General features: G+C 41.0%; 1 protein-coding gene across 3 annotated transcripts; it reads right to left on the bottom strand.

Annotated features, from left to right (window-relative positions):
* Nucleotides 1-1,985: 1,985 nt before the first annotated feature.
* On the bottom strand, nt 1,986-14,647 carry b3gnt5b (UDP-GlcNAc:betaGal beta-1,3-N-acetylglucosaminyltransferase 5b). Of its 3 annotated transcripts, none has more exons than XM_027148567.2 (2): nt 14,445-14,647; nt 1,986-5,302 (listed from the first exon to the last, which is right to left on the bottom strand). In XM_027148567.2, exon 2 carries the CDS (start codon nt 5,140-5,142, stop codon nt 4,006-4,008), a length of 1,137 nt encoding a protein of 378 aa, XP_027004368.1. In that variant the 5' UTR covers nt 5,143-5,302; nt 14,445-14,647; the 3' UTR covers nt 1,986-4,005. The 3 variants fall into 3 exon arrangements, with proteins under 3 accessions (XP_027004368.1, XP_027004369.1, XP_027004367.1); XM_027148568.2 differs by having other exon boundaries at nt 14,465-14,647; XM_027148566.2 differs by lacking the exon at nt 14,445-14,647 and adding an exon at nt 10,698-10,960 and having other exon boundaries at nt 1,987-5,302.
* Between the last annotated feature and the right edge of the window lie 801 nt (nt 14,648-15,448).

Raw genomic sequence — 15,448 nt, 5'->3', positions numbered from 1 at the left:
TCACTAGATTTAACGTAAGGAACGGCATTGTCCAAGAAAGAGGTCAAGAGGGAAATGGCCACATTGATTCAAGTTTCCATTTCGAGGGTTCAGTAACTTAAATAATCACCACTCTACAACCAAGATGAGCAGAAAAGCATCTCAGACTGAGTTCTAATAGGGATCGAATGGGGATCCATCGGATGGTCGTGTCTGAGTAAAACAATGCCCCCTTACATTCACGTGATCAGGAGAAAAGCTATCGATTAATGTGTCTTCACAGGTAGGAGTTTGAAAGAAAATTCAATGCAAGAATTTTCCGCACAAAACGCGTGTTTTTTGGGAGGGACTGTCTACGCTAAAAAGCTATTCTGTCTACACTTGCAAAATGATCCGTGGTGTCCTGCAGCATTCTGGACATTTGATCTGTTAGTTTAAAAACAAGCCCTTGAGCCACAATGTCTGCGTTTGCTCTTCTGAAAGCATGGTTCTTCAATGGCCTTCTGCCACCAGTTAGATGCTTCTCAGATGTCACACACGACAAGAGAGAGCGCACACATGCAAATTCCTGATCAAACAAGCTTTATCATGTGTGAATCCTGGAGTGAGCACACCTTTATTGTTCAACTGAGGACACACAGAGTCACGTGGGAGATCAGCTCTAAAATGGCATTGCAGCCTTACAGACTCGATACCATGCTTCAGAGAGACTTCTTTCCAAATAATCAGGGCCTGGGAGAACCCTTTCCATGGTAAATGTCTGGTTAAAACATAAATAAGGGAAACGTAACATCCCATTTATCTATTTTCTGTGGCTCTACTGCAACCTTTTGGGACTTGGGGCAGAAGGAGGATACCCTTGGATGTGATACCAACCCATCACATGGCACAATTTCTCACACACTTACACACTAAAGACAATTTAGAGATAGCACAGCATAGGAACAGGATGAAGATAAGACTCCAACCCTCAACAACCATGTGGCAAGTGGTCCAACCACTGTAACGTCACCTCTAATCTATCAATCTTCCAGGACCGAAGTGGGACATTCACATTGACTCCACTGTGAGAAAGGCCCAGCAGAGGTTGTACTTCCTTTGCCAACTGAGGAAGTTCAACCTGCCACAGGATCTGCACAGTTCTACACTGCCATCATTGAATCCATCCTCTGCACTTCAGTGACTGTTTGGTTCAGCTCAGCTACCAAATCTGACCTCAGAAGACTACAGAGGGTAGTCCGGACTGCTGAGCGAATCATTGGCACAACTCTCCCCACTCTTCAAGACCTGTACTCCTCCAGAGTGAGCAAAAGGGCAAAGAAAATAACCCTGGACCCCTCACATCCAGCACACTCCCTCACCCTGCACCCCTCACATCCAGCACACTCCCTCACTCTGGACTCCTCACATCCAGCACACTCACTCACTCTGGACTCCTCACATCCAGCACACTCCCTCACTCTGGACCCCTCACATCCAGCACACTCACTCACTCTGGACTCCTCACATCCAGCACAATCCCTCTTCGAACTGTTGCCGTCTGGTCGACGCTACAGAGCCCTGAGCACAAGAACGACCAGACACAGGAACAGTTTCTTCCCTCAGGCAATCCATCTGATGAACACATGACATACAGGAAACACACAACGCTACTCTTACATTATTTACTTAAAACACATATTTATTTCTATTTCAATTTGTAAATTTTTTCCACTGTACATACAACTGTCTATATTATACATGTTCTTGTCTTGTCAATGCAATTCTGTTTACACTGTGGAGCTTCGGCATTCGCTAAATTCCAGGGGTTTCGTTACCACGATGCAAAGTGGGCATGTTTCCGGAGGTCTTGGAAAAACGCCCTCTTTCAAAAAAAAAAACCAATACAGCATACTGCAAAGCACAAAACAGTCATACAGGTAGATTTAATTAAGAAGACAAATAAACAACCAAAAACTACAGTTAGGGTTAGGGTTAGATTATCAAATAGGCCACGCCCACCTGAAGATGCAACATCTGTTACGCTGTTCTGAAATCCCTGGAAATAAGTGCATCTTGTGGAGCTTCTGTACTAGAACAAATTCCTTTTATGTGAAAACATACCTGGCAATAAAGATCTTTCAGATTGTGATTCTGATTTGAGTACACTTGCGGAAAACAAAAGAGTTTTTCTTTGTAATAGATAGATCTGTAGTTTTGTAGTTTTTCCATTTTGCAAACGACTGAAACGATGCATCCAAGTAAGCAGATGTAAAAGGGTCCTCAAGAAGCGTTAACCTTCCATAAGTATAGTGCAATGCAGATGTGTATCTGGATTTACTGGATTTACAAATAACCCCTTTAAGAATAGCTCACAATCTGTTTTTTGTTTTATTCGTTTATTTTAACCAAACTAATATGAATGATTCTGACTGAACAACTGAGTGGAAAAATCAAGAAAACAAAACACAAGAACATGTCAAAACATTTACTGAATATGCATGTACAAGGCTTAAATGGTAAATCTGGATTATATATATATATATATAATAAATATATTAAAAATAAATATATTAAATAAAAATATATTAAATAAGTGATCAAGGTTTGAGATCACTGAAAATCTCTTTGAGGATAGGAACCTCTCTTGTAAGCCAAAGATTTCTATGAAAATGTCTGTTCAAGCTAAAGCTTTTTCAGCATGATAGCCCAGGACCTCAATCGAAATTTTCATTAATTTCATACATATATAAATAGATTGGAGAATTTAAGAAAAATGTGGAACAGCTGGAGAACCCGGTGAAAAGTTTAAAAAGTTTTCAAGTCACGAGTTTACTAAAGCGCCACTTCTCACGCATGTTGCATGCAAAACCTGAAACAAGCCTCAAGATCTGAAACTTGACTCAGAATCAAGACACTTCCTGTATTTTTCTAGGTAGTGGATGCATATAAAGAGTTCACAATTACAAAACAGGTTTTCACAAAAAGCTGCAAAAGAAGAACTCGGAAATACCGATTTAACTTCTACAGAATTGTCGTCATTCAGACCCGAGGTCTGCGATGCTTCTCTGCACCGATATGTGGAATAAAACCTTTACATTTATGGCATTTACAAGATGCCTTTATGCAGAGTGACTTCTGTTCATTTTTTTTTTTTTTTTTTTGCACAAGTCCTGGGCCCTTGCACAAGTTCTGAAGAGTTTAGCAATGGCAGCTCTGTGATTCAGGGATTTTTGCCTGCAAACATTCTGATCACTGATCTAGCACTTCCTACAGTTTTCACCAGGCTCGTACAAACCAAACCCAGATGCCGGACAGAAGCTTGCAAACTTGTGAGGCAAATTTCAAATCCATTAATGCTACAATATCTGGGGAAAGGTTTTACAACCCCAGCAACACCAACACACCCTCATGTGCTCCGCTCTTCTCTTGTGGGTTCATTCAGCTACACAACTATTAGTGAAGAAAGGAGCTGATGAGGTACAGTAGGTGTTCCATCCAGTGTTCCATCCCAAAGGTGTGGAGTCAGGGCTCTGTACGAGTTCTTCCGCTCCAGTTGTAACCTCCACACTACGTCTTCATGGAGCTGGCCTTGTGCAAAGGGGTACTGTCATGTTGGAACTAGTTGCAGTGAAATCCAAATGCATACAAAGACCTTCTATTCAATTGTGTGCTCCCGAATCTGTAGCAATAGTTTGGGGGAAGAAACTCGTATGGGTGTGGCGTAAACATTTCTTCTCAAAAGAGACTCGAAGATTCTATGGTTGGTTTCTCTCCATGATTTTGGTAAAAAGAAAACATGCAACAAGTTAAGGAACAAGACAAACACTGTAAGGTGTATGCAAGGAAATAAATGTCATGATTTAAAAGTAAGGTATGGATGAGTTTTAGTTAGTTGTGTAATAATTTCAAGATGGTCCCAACCCCAGAACATCATACATAAATATACAGATCTTCTAGCTCAACAGTGTTGGTCTTAAAAAAAAATGGATGAAGAGGACAGGGCTTCTCCAGGCATGGGGGTAGTTTTTCATACCAATCCAGGCCCTAAAAAAAGGCTGCTTTACATGGGTAGGTGTTTAAAGTGTATAATGAACAAAGGAGTCTGATTTTAGTTATGGTGCAGTACAGCTTTCCAAAAAGTCCTGAAGAAACCTGCTGCACCTCGGGATCTGTTGCAAGTTTCCAGAGTTCATGGAAGTCCTTCACATGTCCATGGGATGTCATCATTTGGTTATAGATGCAGACGTGGTTAGGAGCCCTACCCTCTCCTGAGAAGAACACGTGTTCTTTGGGCAAAATCCCTATCGCGTTGGCGCAAATGCCCATGAAGACATCGTCGATATAAATAGAGGCGTTTAAGGTGAGGGAAGCTTGGTAGACTCTAGAGGCCACGTCTCTGGAAATAACATAACCAGCTCCAGGGGTGTAATCGGGATACAGGAACCAGGGGTAAATCTCGTGAGACACGTAGTACTTGCTTTCTTTCTTACGAATGGGTGGAGAGCCTCGGTGCACCTTGCCGATCCAGAAGTCTTTGACACTGGTCCGGTTCATCTCCTGCAGGTAGCGGATCAAGTTGGGCATGTGGACAAAGATGTCATCATCTGCAGACATGACAAAGCGTGCATGTTTGCAATATGTGTGTGTCCAGCCAAGCTGGAGAAGAAGCTTAATCGTGAGGTTGTGAAAGGTATCGAGAAAGTCCTGTTGAATCAGATCTTGATATGTTTTGTCTTCCAAAATCAACCTGCGCTGAAACTTCTTCCTGTTCACTGGATGAGGGTGGATGCCAAGAGCAAACAGCACTCTCACGGTCACACCAAATTTTTTCTGGATGTAGGCTTCGTTGCCCCATGTCAGCCGGATTGCCTGCCTCCTTTCAAAGTTTTCAGGCGAGCTTTTGACGAGCAGCAAGAGTAGCATGTCTTCGTTGGCACATTTGTCCTCGTGGTTTATTAAGTAACGGTGATTGCTGAACTTCTGTGCATCTTCGTAACTAATTGTTAGGTTAGAACTTATAAAGTCCAAGTTGTTGAACAGGCGGAAGGAATAGGACTTGATATGATTAGATACATTCTGGTCAAGACTTTCCCAGTACACCTTGATCACTGACAACACGAAGCACGTTATCATCAGCTGACGGAGTTGGCATTTTTTGATCCGCCGGAAACACGCAAACATTCTGGACCCTTATACACATCCGGGCGAGGGTTCGAGAGCGGGGGTAAAACAAGCCTTGACTATGTTTTATGCCGAATCATTGTTTGTCACAAAGTTCTTTTATAGTCCATCCTGAGGCTGAAACTGTTTCAAGACGCTTTCGGCAGCAATGATGTCATTCCTGAAAAAGAGATAGAAATGTTTTATCGAACAAAATCCTTTTAAAGAACTCAGTACAGCCAAATACCGTGCAATCCAAAACAGATAATCACTTTAACAGCAGCAAATCTGAGTGAAGAAACTCTCACCATTAGCGCTAACCTTCTTCCTACATGTCTATCTTTATCTAGATAGTGTCATCATTGCTAAAAATGACAATGTGTATGCAAGCGTAAAAACCTCTGAACTTCCACACATAAAAATGTGTGTTTTCTAAATTTAAGGATGATGTGCTGTGACATTCTGGTCTGATGGCATTTGGTGATCTGAAATACTTAGTCATTGTTCGCAAATTGGAAAATGGCATATAGACAAAAGTGCACACAGACAAGCAGATTTATAAGATTCTGAAACTTGCCACCAGAGAAGTATAAAAATAATGCAACTGGGTGTCAAGACCAGAAGTTACATTGATTATTCCTACGCCACCAGTCAATGCCTAAAGTACACGATTTTCAGAAAAAAAGGCACGACTTTACAAAAAGTTCTCCAGACACCATTTTGAGACCAAATAAGAGCTGGAACCAAAAAAGCTGGAACCGAATTCCTTGTGTGTGTCCATAGATATCTACACCTAGATGTCGCCTTGGCTACTGCGGTTCATTGGAATGAATGCGTCAATAGAGCCGCCATCTTGGAACAGGGGACCCCCTCCTCTTTAATGCATCAGCTTCAATGTAGACAAAGAAATAAAATCACCAGAAATCAGCATGAATGCGATTTTCTAGTTTTTTTTTTTTTGTTCGTTCCAACGGTCAGACACGTATTTATCATTGAGTCCAGAGAAAATTGAAGGTTTTGATTTGAAGATAAAAATAAAAAATAATGCTGACGTCTGTTTATCACTTGGGAATCTACAAACAGATTCAGATTCAGAATCAGATTATTTTATTTAATGCCATGTCAGCAATCAAGGCTATTTTCATGGCAAAAATTGAATTACAAAAACACAAATATCTAATAAATACAATCAAAACAAAAATATAAACAGCAAGTCATATTATAATTTTTTTTTTTAATTAACATACGATAAAAAAAAAATCCAAAATCTTTTTAGGCATAATGTCATTAAATCTGTCCTTAAGTGAAGTAACTTGATAAAAGAGCATTCTGCTTGTGTTAAGTCCAGGACAAACACGTTCTCACTTGTGAAATGTAATCCCTGTACTGTACAGACTGTTTTTTTTTCACCCAAAAAAATCCCTGCGTCAATGTAAAAGCCAACACAGCAAACATGCCAGGTGTCACCAATAATGGAGAGCTTTATGGCCTCAGAGGCGGTGAAAAAGTGCTGAGAGCAACAGAAAGCGGGGATACACTAGAGCACAAAGAACAGCTTCCCACCAGGAAAATGTGGGAAAAGAGGACGCATCGTCCTGAAACTCATCATCATTTAATGAGGCACTATGAGAATCTTCTTGTCACTCTCAGTGCTTCATCAGTATATCCTTGATCTCTGAACTTCAGGTGGATTCCCCCTTTGTGTTATGCAACAGTGCTGTGGAGACCGTATCAAATGCTAGTCACCTAATTCATCTCTAGGGTGATAAACACACATGGTTATAAACACTGGACAACACATTAGTGTAATTGTCCGGGTTGCCTGGGAACATTAGAGGCCTTTTGTTTTTTTCCGATACGCTGGCTAATCCACAACATTAAAGCTCATATGTAGATAACATGAATCTAAAAAAAAACAGAACTGACACAAATGTCTTCTAGCGCACGTTTCATTCACTTTGATTGATGCAAATTAGAATAGCGAGGCACGATGCGACAAACATCCAAAACACAAGTGAGAAAACCGCTGTGTGGAATTAAGTCTATAAAATAATTTTTTTACATTTTACTAATGAACACCACACACGTTATCTGTTTATGGTAACATAAAAAAAGATGTGCTGTCCAGATGTTGAAACACTCTTCATTAACTTCAAACCGTTCTAATCGCCGCAGAGTTTTGCTCATTCATTCTGGTGAGTGTTTACATTCCACCGCAAGCGCACATGAGCTCGGCCTTACAGACAATCACTGATCTGATCACAGAGAGTGAGCAACAATACCCGGACTCTGTAGTAATAATTCTTGGGGACTTTAAAAAAGTGATTCTCTCACGTGAATTGCCTAAATACAGACAGCATGTTACATGTCCCACAAGAGACAGTAACACACTGGATCACTGTTACAATACAATAAAGGATGCATATCACTCTGTCCCAAGGGTAGCTCTAGGACTCTCTTGCCTCTTTTCCACCGGAAAGAACCGGGTGCTGGTTCAGAGCTAGCACTAGTGCTGGTTCAAAGTTGGTTCCACTGGCGAACCTTCTAAGAACCGGTTTGCCTTTCCACCGGCTAGTGAACCATCACAGCGCCGAGTGTGACGTCACTGTATACGTGTCACGTGTCCCAGCAACTTTAGCGCAGCAGCGGCAAACACAAACACAACAACAACAATGGCGGATGTTGCTTTACTGTTAATGCTCATGGCTTTGCGAACCTACATTGGCATCCAGACACGACGTATAAAACGTGTACGTGCAGCTCCATGTAATCTGTATAAATGGAGGTTGTAATCGATAAAGTACATAACGTTATTTTATAACGTCTCTGTGAGCTCCGACCTGGACGAGCTCACAGAGACTGTAACATCATACATCAGTTTTTGTGAGGATTTGTGTATTCCTACCAGATCTCACTTAACCTACAACAATAACAAGCCATGGTTCACTACGAAACTCAGCCAGCTCCGCCAGGCCAAAGTGGATGCTCACAGAACTGGGGATAGAGTCTTGTACAAACAGGCCAAATACACACTGGAAAAGGAGATCAGAGTGGCAAAGAGGAATTATTCCGAAAAATTACGGATTCAATTTTCCTCCAATGACTCAGCTTCAGTGTGGAAAGGTCTGAAAGCCATCACCAACTACACGACACCATCCCCCAGCACTGTGGTGAATCAACAACTGGCAGACGACCTGAATGAGTTCTACTGTAGGTTTGAAAAAGCCCAATTCTCACCTTCTGTAACCCCCGAATCAGTCACACCTTCAATCCAGTTCAGTGAAGATGATGTGTGTCAGGTCTTCAGGAAGACCAAGCGAAGAAAGGCTCCAGGCCCAGACAGCGTTTCACCAGCCTGTCTGAAAGCCTGTGCTGATCAGCTGGCCCCCATCTTCATGCGGATATTCAACACGTCACTGGAGCTGTGTTAAGTACCCTCATGCTTCAAAAGCTCCACCATTATCCCCATCCCAAAGAAACCCAAAATCACCGGACTTAATGACTACAGACCTGTGGCTCTAACATCTGTGGTCATGAAATCATTTGGTTTTGGCTTATCTGAAGGACATCACGGGACACTTACTGGACCCCCTGCAGTTTGCCTACAGAGCAAACAGGTCTGTGAATGATGCAGTCAATATGGGACTGCATTATGTTCTGCAGCAAATGGACAGACATGGGACTTATGTGAGGATCCTGTTTGTGGACTTCAGCTCTGCTTTCAACACCAACATCCCATCACTCCTACAGCCCAAATTAACCCATCTCTCCGTGCCCTCCTCTGTCTGCCAGTGGATCACCAGCTTTCTGACAGACAGGCAGCAGCTAGTGTGACTGGGAAAACTCAAATCAAGCACCTGCACTGTCAGCACTGGTGCCCCCCAGGGCTGTGTTCTCTCCCCACTACTCTTCTCCCTGTACACGAATAACTGCACCTCTAATGACCCATCTGTCAAGCTCCTGAAGTTTGCAGACGACACCACACTGAGCGGCCTCATCCAGGACGGTGAAGAGTCTGCTTACAGACTGGAGGTTGAGCGGCTGGCTGTCTGGTGCAGCCTTAACAACCTGGAGCTGAACACGCTCAAGACAGTGGAGTTGATAGTGGACTTCAGGAGAAACCCCCCCTGCTCTTCCCCCACTAACCATCATGGACAGCATTGTCACAGCAGTGGAGTCATTCAGATTCCTGAGAACCACAATCTCCCAGTACCTGAAGTGGGACATTCACATTGACTCCATTGTGAAAAAGGCTCAGCAGAGGTTGTACTTCCTTCGTCAGCTGAAGAAGTTCAACCTGCCACAGGAATTACTGAAACAGTCTTACACTGCCATGATCAAATCCATCCCATGCACCTCAGTAACTGTTTGGTTCAGCTCAGCCACCAAATTCGATCTCAGAAGACTACAGAGGGTAGTCCGGGCTGCTGAGCGAATCATTGGCACAACTCTCCCCACTCTCCAAGACCTGTACTCCTCCAGAGTGAGCAAAAGAGCAAAGAAAATCACTCTGGACCCCTCACATCCAGCACACTCCCTCTTTGAACTGTTGCCATCTGGTCGGCGCTACAGAGCCCTGAGCTCCAGAACGACAAGACATAGGAACAGTTTCTTCCCTCAAGCAATCCACCTGATGAACAATTAACACCATGGAACACACAACACATAATATTTGCACTATGTATACCTCAATTGCACATTTCATACTTGCACTCTGTACATACATGCATACATATTGTCTGAATGTTTATTTTTACTTCAACTGTACATTTCACAATTGCACATGTGTACATACAAATTGTATATATTGTATATTATTTGCATATGTATATTTCATGCTTATTTAATCTGCACATTTCACACCTGTAAATGTGTACATACAATTTCATCTATACTGCATATGTCATTCTGTTACACTGTGGAGATTATGTCACTAAAACAAATTCCTCGCATGTGAAAACATGCCTGGCAATAAAGCTGATTCTGATTCTGATTCACATTACGAGAAAGTCTACGATACAAGTTTGCACTCATTCCCTTGAAATCCTGTCTTTTTATCTCTTGCTTGAAGAACAAGTAAAAAAAACATAAAAATAAGTAAGACCTGAAGACTTGCCCATGGTGGAAAACCTTAAACAGTGACACTGGAAACTTTTTAATCAGTTTTTAATCTCTTTATGTGGCGGGTTTGTCATACAATACTTGTAAAGCTGTTGAATGTATATTTGAATACGGATTACTATACTACCTATTGAATAAATACAAATAAATTAAACAGATTAATGTCTTTTCTGACTTTTCTGAGTGAGACGCCTTGTCATGAGAAACTCTAGATGGCTTTGTCCAACTGATAATTCATGACGCTAATACTTCGCACACTGCTGCCTGTTTGCTCATGGTAACATCCGGTTTGTTATGTTTAACTGGGAATTAATCGGTAGCTGAGACAATCGTGGTACCAGTTTTCAGAAGCAGAACATTACAGCTTTATTTGCCGTTATGTTATGTTACTAAGGACATTTCTTGTCCGATGTAAAGAAAAAATAACTCATCTGGACCAATTCCATAAACCTTACCTTCACCAATTACGTGTCTGACTTCGTTCAATCTCCTCTATTACTTTTGTCGAGGCCTGAAACACTGAAACGTCCCTGAAACGTGGAATACCCGAAGCTTTCACAGATCTGCACACTAAAAATCGTCTCCAAAAACTTGAATTTTTAACTTTATACGTGTGGATAACGTCTATGACGGATGACAATCAACTGTGCTCAAATGGCTATTAAAGGTGGGGTGCACGATGTTTGAAAGCCAATTTTGACATTTGAAATCACCAAAACAAACACGCCCCTAACCCGAATCAGAATCAGAATCAGAATCAGAATCAGAATCAGCTTTATTGCCAGGCATGTTTACACATGCGAGGAATTTGTTTTAGTGACATAATCTCCACAGTGTAACAGGATGTCATATGCAGTATAGAAGAAATTGTATGTACACATTTACAGGTGTGAAATGTGCAGTTTAAATAAGCATGAAATATACATATGCAAATAAGTATACAATATATACAATTTGTATGTACACATGTGCAATTGTGAAATGTGCAGTTGAAGTAAACTGTACAGACAATATGTATGCATGTATGTACAGAGTGCAAGTATGAAATGTGCAATTGAGGTATACATAGTGCACATATTAGGAGTTGTGTGTTCCATGGTGTTAATTGTTCATCAGGTGGATTGCTTGAGGGAAGAAACTGTTCCTATGTCTTGTCGTTCTGGAGCTCAGGGCTCTAGCGCCGACCAGATGGCAACAGTTCAAAGAGGGAGTGTGCTGGATGTGAGGGGTCCAGAGTGATTTTCTTTGCTCTTTTGCTCACTCTGGAGGAGTACAGGTCTTGGAGAGTGGGGAGAGTTGTGCCAATGATTCGCTCAGCAGCCCGGACTACCCTCTGTAGTCTTCTGAGATCGAATTTGGTGGCTGAGCTGAACCAAACAGTTACTGAGGTGCATGGGATGGATTCGATCATGGCAGTGTAAGACTGTTTCAGTAATTCCTGTGGCAGGTTGAACTTCTTCAGCTGACGAAGGAAGTACAACCTCTGCTGAGCCTTTTTCACAATGGAGTCAATGTGAATGTCCCACTTCAGGTCCTGGGAGATTGTGGTTCTCAGGAATCTGAATGACTCCACTGCTGTGACAATGCTGTCCATGATGGTTAGTGGGGGAAGAGCAGGGGGGGTTTCTCCTGAAGTCCACTATCAACTCCACTGTCTTGAGCGTGTTCAGCTCCAGGTTGTTAAGGCTGCACCAGACAGCCAGCCGCTCAACCTCCAGTCTGTAAGCAGACTCGTCACCGTCCTGGATGAGGCCGCTCAGTGTGGTGTCGTCTGCAAACTTCAGGAGCTTGACAGATGGGTCATTAGAGGTGCAGTCATTTGTGTACTATTGGTAACTATTATGGCAGAACCTGCTGGGGCAAGTGGCCGAGGGGATTTTCTACCACTTATCCGAGCTACCTCGGGTCACGGGGGGCCTGTGCCTATCTCAGGCGTCATCGGGCATCAAGGCAGGATACACCCTGGGCGGAGTGCCAACCCATCGCAGGGCACACACACACTCTCATTCACTCACACACTCACACACTACGGACAATTTTTCCAGAGATGCCAATCAACCTACCATGCATGTCTTTGGACCGGGGGAGGAAACCGGAGTACCCGGAGGAAACCCCCGAGGCACGGGGAGAACATGCAAACTCCACACACACAAGGCGGATATGGGAATCGAACCACGACCCTGGAGGTGTGAGGCGAACGTGCTACCCACTAAGCCACCGTGCCCCGCCAAGGGGATATTTTTATCAATAAATGAACTGAATGAGTAATACTATGGTAATAACAAATGTGTTTTTGTAGTACTGTGTGTTGTACCGTGAAAAGTTTAGCTCCGTTTCACGTGAAAGACGACGTTCGACTCCTAGAACCCGAGGCAGAGGTAACGGCAGGTATCCGCCATGTCAATGTTTCAATTGCTTTCTGCTAATGTCAGACACGCGCACTGAACACTCTCTTTGCCACATATTGATAAGACACGCCAATTTCTGCTCATTGAATACACGTTTGTTTTGTTAGTCGGCCCAAGTTTTCTGAAGCCTTTTTCTGAAGCATTTTTTTGTGCACCCCACCTTTAAGCCATTACCTGTGATTGTTCTTCCAAACTTAAAAAATATTGCTCATTATAATTGCCCGGATGCTTTAATATCATTCTAAAAGAAAATAAAAAATCAACCAGTCACTGGGATGCATCCCGATGCATCCCCTTACAATCACAGCGATTTGCCAATGCTAGGATTATCCAATTGTTGATTTGGGGAAATCGTCTCTAAGGAGATATTCACTGAAGGAGTCTCCAGTGAGGGCTTTGTAACGATCAGCACTGGACTTCTTCAGGACTCAAGATTTGTGTTTTGTATTTACACAGTGACTTCAAGATAAAGAAACCAAAGAGGCTGCTGAGTAAAAAACAAAAAACAAACAAACAAACAAAAAACAACATATTTATAGCTGCTATAAAGTAAGCAATAAGTAATGAAAGGCACTAAAAAAAGGGTCCACAACAGGAGGTCAACATCGAAGGTACAGTGTTTTTTCATCTCAAATGAAAGTTCAGATGGTAATGTAGGAATTGTGAAAAAAATCCCACTTAGGTTTTTATGCATGTCTTTTTTAATGTTTCTGTTCAACTGTTAAGAAATTAATACATAAATAAAATTCCATACATGATCCAGTCAAATTAAGAAGAAGAAAAATAAAAATAAAAATACAATGTCAAGCAGCAAGAAAAATAAATAAATATGTATTTCGTCGTCAGAACTTTACAAACTTTATTCCAAATGTAATACTTTTTTTAATGGCAGAATCCAATGAGTTCATTTGTTTGTTTTTGGAAAATCAAAAAAAAAATGCAATAATTTTGGGAATCCATGTTTAATAACCCGCAATTATTATTATTATTATTATTATTATTATTATTATTATTATTATTATTATTATTATTATTATTATCAGCATTATTGTTATTATTATTATTATTATTATTATTATTATTTTATTCATTTTATCTATTTTAACTAGTTTTTACAAAACATGGACAAAAAAAAGTCTGAATATGTATTCAAAAATATGAACAAACAACAATTTAAACATGTATAAATATACGTTGTCTGGACGGGTACTGGGACGATATACACACTTAAAAATTATATAATCCGTATTTAACTGGATTCTGTTTTAATTTTAATTTAAAATGATCGTTAAATCTGGCCTTAAATTAACTTTGAGTCATTTGTTTTTAAACAGTAAACAGGTCCCAGTTGGAGTGAAGGAAGCCACAATGAGGCACCAAGTTTCTGAGATAAAAAAAAAATTTAAAGGAAAAAAAATAAAATACAAAATAGTTTATTATTCGTCTATTTTTTTTTTTTTTACAAGTTATCATTCGTCTAGTTTTTTTAGTTTTCACATATAAATCTGTCAAATTTAAGTCATATCTGTTTGTTGGCTCTATTAAGTTACTTCACTGAATAAATCACACGATGTTTTGTTTAAATTCCATTTTTGTTTTGTTAAATTCCATATTTGTTTAAATAAATACATTCTAATTATTTTAGGTAGGATTGTTTTATTTTTTATTAGTTATTATTAGTCTTTGCAATTGAATTCTTTATAAAACTCCATAAAAGGGTATAATTCAGACATTTCTTTCGTAGTTCAACACATTCACGTTTGACCCTAAAACTCGTATAAAAGGAGCACTCACCGATTCTCCTGCTTATTTACCTCAGAAATGGACATCTGGTAAAATAACTTCGTGTGTTCAGGTGAAGTAAAACAAAACGTGACGGATTTATCAGTCATTTATGATGAGTGAGAGGACGAGAGGCAGATTATTTCCCTCTGCACCTCCCGGTTCAGTGGATGTTAGCATAGCAACCTAAAACTTCCTCAGGGGCGGAGAGGAACAGGACAGAGCTAAGTGGCTAAATGGCTAAGACTTATTTTACTACAGTTTTTTTTTGTTTGTTTTTACAACAGCTTCTCTTTTTTTTGTCTCAACCACAAGCAGTGTTTGTAAGAAGTTGGACAGTTTTCATACCGTTTGCATGCATGCACGCACACACACACACACACACGCACGCACACACGCACGCACACACGCACGCACGCACGCACGCACGCACGCACGCACACACGCACGCACACACGCACGCACGCACGCGTTCAGAGTGAACACTTGCTCCAGGCGACAAAATCGGGCGTTCATTCACTGTGGTGATGTGTTGTTCTTCGACAGCATCGATTCTTTGAGTAGGTTCGATTAGTGAACGGTAATGGGTTTTTTTTTGTTTCCAGAGAACGAGAGACAGACAGACAGACAGAGAGTGCTTGACACAGAGAGATTGACAGAGAGAGAGACACACACACACACACACGCAGAGAGAGAGACAGGAAGAGAGAGACAGACTCTCAAGTGACGTAATCATGCATTCACACAAGTAATGATGTGTTGTTTATCAATGAGTCGACTCTTTGAATCGGCTATATCACATGAACACTGACACTCGACTCGTGTAAATTTGTCTGTTTCTGTATTTTTACTTTGGACACACACACACAGTAATCCGGTATTAAGTCTGGTGCTGTATCGTTCATGGATGAGTCGATTCTTCGACGTGAAATTATTTTATTATATTATTACTATAATCATGATTTCATGAATAGATTTACTCAGTGGTGTAGTCTAGGTTTTTGTAGTGAGTATAC

This window comes from Tachysurus fulvidraco, chromosome 1 (genome assembly GCF_022655615.1).
Source record: "Tachysurus fulvidraco isolate hzauxx_2018 chromosome 1, HZAU_PFXX_2.0, whole genome shotgun sequence".
Classification (NCBI taxonomy): Eukaryota; Metazoa; Chordata; class Actinopteri; order Siluriformes; family Bagridae; genus Tachysurus; species Tachysurus fulvidraco.
This window is presented reverse-complemented; position numbering and strand designations above follow the sequence as displayed.